The sequence below is a fragment of the Scylla paramamosain genome, chromosome 21, assembly GCF_035594125.1.
Source record: "Scylla paramamosain isolate STU-SP2022 chromosome 21, ASM3559412v1, whole genome shotgun sequence".
Taxonomy (NCBI): domain Eukaryota; kingdom Metazoa; phylum Arthropoda; class Malacostraca; order Decapoda; family Portunidae; genus Scylla; species Scylla paramamosain.
This window is the reverse complement of record NC_087171.1, coordinates 19,345,767-19,354,310: the sequence shown is the minus strand read 5'-3', so window position 1 is coordinate 19,354,310 and position 8,544 is coordinate 19,345,767. Positions and strand designations below refer to the sequence as shown.

At 43.6% G+C, this 8,544-nt stretch overlaps 1 protein-coding gene across 3 annotated transcripts in view; it reads left to right on the top strand.

Moving 5' to 3' along the window:
* The first annotated feature begins 820 nt into the window (after positions 1-820).
* The window catches only part of LOC135111178 (neurogenic protein big brain-like), a 122,208-nt gene continuing 114,484 nt past the window's right edge, over positions 821-8,544 (top strand). For 2 of the 3 annotated variants that reach the window (XR_010273592.1, XM_064024251.1), the window contains exons 1-2: positions 821-1,528; positions 6,062-6,195. Coding sequence is in view for 2 of the 3 variants with exons in the window: in XM_064024251.1 (XP_063880321.1) it covers positions 1,220-1,528; positions 6,062-6,195 (443 nt within the window). In the remaining variant the exon portion in view is untranslated. The remainder of the gene's footprint in view (positions 1,529-6,061; positions 6,196-8,544) is intronic. The other variant, XM_064024250.1, reaches the window with a different exon arrangement.

Genomic DNA, 8,544 nt, shown 5'->3' with positions numbered 1-8,544 from the left:
ACGGATACAATAGGTATAAATAAGATGTCTCATTAGTTTCTTTTTTTTTGTTCTCTTGATACGTTACACCTTTCTTCCAGTTAGTTCACATTCTTATCTCTCTCTCTCTCTCTCTCTCTCTCTCTCTCTCTCTCTCTCTCTCTCTCTCTCTCTCTCTCTCTCTCACCTGCAAGCTTCCCTCCCTTTGTCGCTCCACCGCCACAACTCATCAGTGGAGACTCACTGGCTGACTCATCAACGTTTGGATACGTGCCAACAGTAATGCCTACAATCCACCCATCATTCCTGCGTCATACTATTCTGATTTACAAATGTGTCTGTTAACACTATTTACCTATAAAGTATTATGATTGTGTGTGTGTGTGTGTTTGTGTGTGTGTGTGTCAATGTGTGTACTCGTATACAGTACTTCTCCCGTATATGGCAACATATCCTTATCCCTGCACATGTTGAAATAATTAAAACTATAATAGGCATGCACTGGCGTAGGCATGCTTTTTTGTGTTTTTTCCATCATTCAGTAAAGTGAACATCTTTATGATTCCATTCCATTCCTAATACAAAATATTCATCTGTGCAAAAAGGAGACAACTCGGGATAAGGCAACACTACTAGGAATCGTCCCTGCCAAACGTACGAAGAACGGAATGGCATGCCATCTTAGATTCTTTGATAGTCAGTCTATACCCAGATTATATAGATATATAACGTGGACAAATAACAGTGATATAGCAGGAATTCAGTTAGATATGAGCATTGTGTTGCGTATTGAGCTTGTCCTACGTGTATAGTACGATGCCAAGCAGCCAAGCCAATCGGCGTCGCCTCAGAAGAGCGTTAGTGTCTGAGTGGTAAGGTGGTGGCGGCTGGCGCGGAGTGAGTGGAACCATGTGACATTGTATTCTCTTATTTCGCCAGTTGATAGTGCTTAATCTTTAAGGATACCCATAAACCACAGTGTGATATATGCCATATGTAGTTATTGAGCATCCAAGCAGGTTGCACATTCATCCCGAGGGAGGAGATGACATGTTAACATAAAAACTGGCAGAAGTTAAGTGATAGCGATAGAATATCCCGCCAAGATTGTGCGGCGGTGCTACACCTGGCACAAAGCATGAGCGAGCACAGCTAGACCTTGTGTCACTGAGTGGCCTGAGTGGTGTGTGAGGCCGGCCGTGTGTGGTGTGTGGTGTGGGCGTGAGGCTTTGGTGTGACAATGGCCAGCACTGCGGGCGGCGGCGGCGGCTCCGCCATGGACGCCCAGCTCGTGGCATTGCTGGACAAGTTGGAAGGCCTTCGGCAGGAGGTTGGCCCTCCTCCCAGGCTGTCCATGATCGCTGAAGTGCGCACCCTGGAGCTGTGGCGCGCGGTGATCGCCGAGTGCCTGGCCACGGTGTTCTATGTGTTCCTGGTGTGCGGCGCCTACAGCCCCTGGACCGGCAAGGTGTTGACGCAGGACGGGCAGCTGACAGTGGCCTTGGTGGCGGGTTTCACCATGGCCATCCTTGTCCATAGTTTTGGCCAGGTGAGGTGCACGTCTTAATATATGTAGTTGATCTGCAGGTGACATTACAAGTGATTTCAAAATGGTCTTCATAGTCTATTTGATTACACTACAGGACCGGCTTATTAGTAATAGGAAAACAAACTACAGTATGTTAGAAAAGAAAGGTGGAATTTAAGAATAGTGTTATCTGTAGGGAGGATATGAATGCTGACTTGTGTGGTAATGAGCTTTGTGAATAGTTTAGCAGGAGGCTCATGGATTAGCTAATTGGAGAACAACAATCTCTCTCTCTCTCTCTCTCTCTCTCTCTGTGTGTGTGTGTGTGTGTGTGTGTGTGTGTGTTATTAGAACAATCTCATGTGCAGCGTGACTAGATATAAACGCTTCCGTGTTTGTGTGTGCAGTTACCGATAGCATCACCATTCATTCCAAGCGTTTGGTAGGAAAGATAACACGGAACAGTTTCACGTGTATGCCACCGTGATGGTTCGTTCATATTGCCATAAGATATTGCCCAGTATAAATTAGGAAACTTCATCTTGGGTGACAAAAATATAGAGATATGTATATATTCATCTTTTTTATAGCATACTTGTACGTGTCTCGCAGATCCACTGTGCAGTTAGTTCATGTAATGTAACCTGTATATAAGTAGGTATCCGAGATGAACCACATGCATTTACTCCCTTCGCCCTTTTAGATGTGTCGTAAGAAATATTTTGAATCGTTCTAGGGATAAATTCACCACGCCAGGTCAATTTAAATGAACTGTAGGAAAATCGGAAGCATATTTATCACTGAGGAGACCCTAACGAGTGTATTGTGGTAAACTAATGCTAACAGTACACATTATTGCTTTGTAATTAAAAGAAAACAGATTTGCGTAAAGGAGTGCTCTACGTACTTTAGCAAACTAAATGATTTCAAGTATGATTGTTTATTTGAATTTGAAGGCGACACTTTTCCGTAATGATTGTAATGGGGTAATAAGTCGTCTGTGTCGGATAGAAAAAAAAAATAAGTAAAAAATCGTGATTGTCGAAATTTTTTTTTTTTTTATACTGAATGAGCCTATTATTCAAGCATTGCGAAATGAGGAAATAAAAAAAAAAGTAAAGGTAGCAGGGGGAAAGAAGAGTGGTGTGACTGAGTGGCGAGTTGCAGGGACTGGCGGGAGGGTCGCCATGCACCAAGTGTTGTTCAAGGCCGTCCACTTCAGGCGGATGCGTGGGAAAGTTGTTGGAAGATGGTTGTTAGATGCAATTATTTTTTCTTCCTTCAATGTACTCATAAGCAGATGAACAGAAAAACTGTTTTTGAGTCATTAAATAAGGCTCTAAAAACAGTGTAACGAAACGTGATTTCAAGGTCATGAGGAATCGAATACTCATTACCTTGAAGATTTTGTGGGAAATCATTGTCAATAGTCGGTTACCGGGGACGATTACGAAACACGGACTGGAGTCACTGAGCCATTTGACTCTTATGTGCAATATTATTAATGTAATTGTAAACAGAATAGAAACTTAGTAAATTTCTTTTTGATATATAAAACTATGAAAGTGTACGGACATAATGTACCTAAAATCAAACATCGATGTGGAACAGAGGAGACTTGTGCTTGCTTGTCATGTATTAAAAAAAAAAAATCGTTACGTAGGATGGTTGCTTTCCTATGTACCTAAAATCAAACATCGATGTGGAACAGAGGAGACTTGTGCTTGCTTGTCATGTATTAAAAAAAAAAAATCGTTACGTAGGATGGTTGCTTTCCTATGCCATTCATATTAATTTGACAATATGTGAACTTACCTTTGATTCCACCACAATAATGAATACACCACACAGGGCATTATTTCATGGTAGAACAATGCGAACCGTACCTGAAGAGGAAGCCTAACGGGAAAACAAGTAGGGAAGTGCAGTCTGTCTGTCCTTGAGGGTGTCGAGTCCTTCCATTGTGGACTGGTTCGTCTCGTGTCTATCCGGAATACTAAAGATCTCGAGCTACTTAGGCACCGAGACTCAAGGACGAAGCGCTTCGGAACGCCAGACCAGTGAAAAATGACAATACGTGTTGCATTTCACAGTCTGAAGCAGAACAACGTGAAAGGAGAAAAATAGGATGCTTGTGGAAAATTTGTTGAAAATCAGATAAAAAAAAAAAAACGAAGAAAACGGAATTCCAGAACCAGCCTTTACTAATAACAGTGACGCACCGCCGGCGTTACAAAGGCTTCACTGCACTTCAGTCGTAAGTACTGTAGGTGATTTGTTGATGGACGTGCTATCTCATTTTCTGATCCGATGTAGTAGGTAGGTAGCTTTCTGAAATCGATATCTTTGTCATTGTTTGTTTAATAGTCTGCGTATTCATTATCAGTGATAGGTATACATGTAGTCTAACCACTGGAACCCAACACGAGTCTGCCTGGCCTTGTATTGTGCTAGTGTGGCAGAAAAGAGGAGAATATTTGGTTGAGCTAGAAGATATTGATTCAACATACGTATGAATGCCAGACATCTATTTATCAAATATAAAGAAGAATAACGCAAAAATAGATACTCCTAACCCTTATCTTGTCCAGCATAGCATAAACACTAATATTTTTACTTGCCATTTGTTTTCCTAGTCTAAAAATGTTGATCTGTCATTGTTTCCAAGTGCCATTCTAAGCAATATTAATACGTGACTCTCTCTCTCTCTCTCTCTCTCTCTCTCTCTCTCTCTCTCTCTCTCTCTCTCTCTCTCTCTCTCTCTCTCTCTCTCTCTCTCCTGAGTACCATGTCTATCAGCTATACCGCCTCAGAACACGACCCACAGGAGTAAGGCGCGGTTCCCTGGAGTACGAGTACACAGGTTGATAAGATCCAAAAGACTTGAGGCAGGAAGCACTTAAAACTACAAGTGTGCTTCAGGTCACGGGCGGAACTTTACTTACACTTACACACGGTTCAGAGTCTAAGACGAATCGATTGCAATTCTGGTTCTTTACGAGGAATCGACAGCAGAACGATTTAATGGCTTGGTCGGCTTAAGTGATCCATATTTACTAGAGTCGAGTGTGGGTGCTTCCGTTTATTGATGCAATACTGGAGTGCCTGGGCTTCGTTCACAGGAGTTGGGTTTCCCTGTGTGCAGTGAATCAGGTGCAGTAGTTGGGTGTATTTGTAGTCAAGTGAGGTGCAGTAGTTTGTTTGATATCGCAGTAGTATAATGAGAGGATTAAATGTATTGATATAGTCATTAACCCTTTTCATGCGACGAACAACAATTCACGCCACTAGAAGCACTGTATAAAACCTTTACAAGAACCTACATGAAAAGTTTTTTTTTTTTTTTTCCATTACATAGCCAGCAAAATGTTCAGAGGCGCCTGCAGAACAAAAAGAATATCCTTGTGTGGCTTGTCATCGAGGAGCCATGTGCCAAATTGAAGTGAAAGTTAAATAAGATTCGGAGCAGTTCAGGGGTCTCATATGAATCAGTTTATTTTCAGTCGAGTCTGTTCACAGTCTGAGACAATCTCCTATGAACTTCAGGTAGACTATCATTCTCATTAAGAAATTAAGAATGGCACTTATGTATCCCTGCGATAGAGTGCAGGATTCGTGGATAAGTGTTACCGGTACTCTAACTTCGGTTCAGCTCAGCACGTGAAAAACTCGCGTATCATTTACTTAATTTCGTTTTCCTTTCCCATTTTACCTAACAGTCAGAGGAGCGTTCACTGTGATCTGATTTTCCTTGTGGCTTGCAGGTCGTGCGTGCGAACTCTCCATTACTGTAAGTCTGGTTAGTACCTAAGTCATTGTTTAACTTCAGAAATTCAATAGGAACACACATTTAACAGTTACCGTTTGATCGTTTAGCCAGCGTTGCATTGTTGGCAGTGGTCAGTGCAGCGCAAACTTGCCGGTGACGTGAACCTGTTTATGTTGTGCCGATGTCGATAAAAGTTAGAAAATTATATATTTTCAAGTCAACACGTGTCAGATATTAGTGGATGGTAGTATTTTGATGCGTGCGATGTTTTGCTATATGATTCTAAACGTCGTCTGCATTCTAAACATGTATACTTCAGTTGCAAGAATCTCATTAGTTCCTGTCACTCACCTTTATAAATGTATAGAGACATTCCTTGCAGTAACGTAGGAGTGCTCGTGGTTCAGTGTACGATGTGCATTCAGGCATCACGCGGCAGTGGCCAGGAGTTTTTTTTTATTTTTTACTTAGAGTATGTGACACTATACATCATCGTGTGTGTGTGTGTGTGTGTGTGTGTGTGTGTGTGTGTGTGTGTGTGTGTGAGTAAAATAAAGCCACCTGACGGGTTACACATCTACATATATCCCCTCTTCTCTAAATACACCACCTACAGTCCTTCCTTCCCCACACTCATATCCTCTCCTTCACATCTCTTACATCCCTTCAACACCCACCTCTGTCTGCACCACCACCTCACACATACACCTTCCTACACCCCCATCTCCATACACAGGCGGTGTCTCCATGTTTCGATGCTGACATGCCGCCCTTGCCTACCACAGGTTTCCGGGGGCCACATCAATCCTGCGGTCACGATCTCCCTGGCGGTCACGCGGCATGTGTCCCCTCTGCGCGCCGCGATGTTCGTACTGGCGCAGTTGGGTGGCGGGATAGCCGGTGCAGCGCTGCTCTATGGGTAAGTGTTGCCTCTTCATCAAGTCCTGCCTACTGCTTTTTGGGGAATCACGTCTGCCTGCTTTTTGGCGCCTTGTATATGGCAAGGTTCTCTTTCCTCTGTGTTTTTCTGTATTTTCGTCCCTTTAGGTTCCTGTGCACGTATATCCTTGCCAGGCACGGTATTTGGCGAGTGTTGGCGTGCGGACACACACACACACACACACACACACACACACACACACACACACACACACTATAACAACAGATTTCAGTGCTGACCTTCCTACGTAAACCTGAAGAGAACCTTGGGAACCTCTTGGACGTGCTACATTAATTTTACTCAGACCTTCCTTAGTGTGGGTTCCCTTGAAGTCATCTCGGCCTCGTGATCTTTGCTTCTCAAGGGGCTGGTTGAGAAGTGCAACCTTTAGGAGCACGCCTGGGGACTCATCGCCTTAATTCGCCTGCCCTCGTCACCTTCATAACCAAAGTCTCCTAACCTTTTCCAAACAGTCCCCTAGAGTCCCTTCCTCTCCCCCGCCTCTGCTGCCACCTCCCCCTCCCCATCATTTAAACCTTTACCTTTTTGTTACCAATTAACCTCGCACCTTTACTGGCTCTCTCTCTCTCTCTCTCTCTCTCTCTCTCTCTCTCTCTCTCTCTCTCTCTCTCTCTCTCTCTCTCTCTCTCTCTCTCTCTCTCTCTCTCTCTCTCTCTCTCTCTCTCTCTCTCTCTTGTAAATTGATTCGTATAATGAAAGCCCGTAGAAGCAAATCAGTGCACAGTTATGCGGGTGACAGGAAATTAGCGGAACTGATACAAATGAGCGGGGCAGGATGGGGTGTCGTGTGTCATTTGGACGGGAGAAGCCAGCGCATTGACAGCCTAACATTTACCGACGCGTTGAAGAGTGTGTGTGTGCTTTTTCTCATCGTCTACGTAGAGTGACTTAGCTTACCTCTAACATTTCACATCTTTATTTTCATTTCTCCACGTCAACTTCATGAAATAGGTTAGGATGGTATAGGTAGTAAGGTTGGCATGCTTTGTAGTACAGGGACTGCCACGTACAGACCTAGTGGTTTCTTGCAGCTTCTTCTTCTTCTTCTTCTTCTTCTTCTTCTTCTTCTTCTTCTTCTTCTTCTTCTTCTTCTTCTTCTTCTTCTTCTTCTTCCTGTTCATGGGCCCTCGAGTGACTCAGAAGCAGTCAAGTCAGCCATCCACGAACTGTTCACCTGACCCCCCGACTACAGAACACAGGAAACATGTGAGGGGCCTTCAGGAAGTGTATGAATGATTTTGTAAACAGTGTGTCAGTCCGGCCCGACGTAACCCACACCAGCACCAGGGCAGCTCCAGAAAACAAATATGTAACGAAATACACATCTTAGTTGGTGCACTTAATTTAAGACGAAGCGCACAGAGTCTCGGTAGAGTGGTTGTGATATAGAGGGATGGTAATAGTGATTTTTATTTCATCCTAAGGTATATATAACTTGGTGAAGACAATGGTAGGAGAATAAAGAATAATTAGTGTAACATGTTAGTGAAATTAGATGTATGGATTAAGATGGTAAGTCGTGTTGAGTTGTTACGTAAAGAATAATGGTCGTGTGTGTGTGTTTCGTGGGTCTCTCTCTCTCTCTCTCTCTCTCCTCTCTCTCTCTCTCTCTCTCTCTCCTCTCTCTCTCTCGCCCTCTCTCTCCTCTCTCTCTCTCTCTCTTCCTCTCTCTCCTCTCTCTCTGTCTCCCACACCTCGAGGTCTCAAGGTCTGTCTGTTGTTAATAAAGTTCTCTCTCTTTCTCTCTCTCACTCTCTTCCCCCTCGCCCTCTTCCATCTCTCCCTCGCCCCTCCCAACTCCCCTCTCCCCACTTATCCCAGGATGAGCGGGAGCCTTGTCTCCACCCCTCACTCCCGTCCCGACAGCTCCTCCTTCCCCTCTTCCATCCTCCCTCTTCTCTTTTTCTATTCTCCCCTCTCTCCGATTTCTTAACTTTTCTCATCGCTGTTCCCCCCCCCCCCCCCCCCCTCTCTCTCTCTCTCTCTCTCTCTCTCTCTCTCTCTCTCTCTCTCTCTCTCTCTCTCTCTCTCTCTCTCTCTCTCTCTCTCTCTCTCTCTCTCTCTCTCTCTCTCTCTCTCATGCACATTTAAATCTCTTGAACATCGTGTGAGGTTTATAATATTTTATGCTGTATATTTTTCATTTCAAACGTATACTCGTATTCTCTTTTTCGTTCAGATTGCCAGTCCCTTTTACAATAGATTTAATTTTTTTATTATTTTAGATCCTCACTTCTCGTTCAAAAAGTCTCTCTCGCATATAAGTTTTGTTTTTATTTTTATTTTTTTCTTATTGTTTTATTCTCT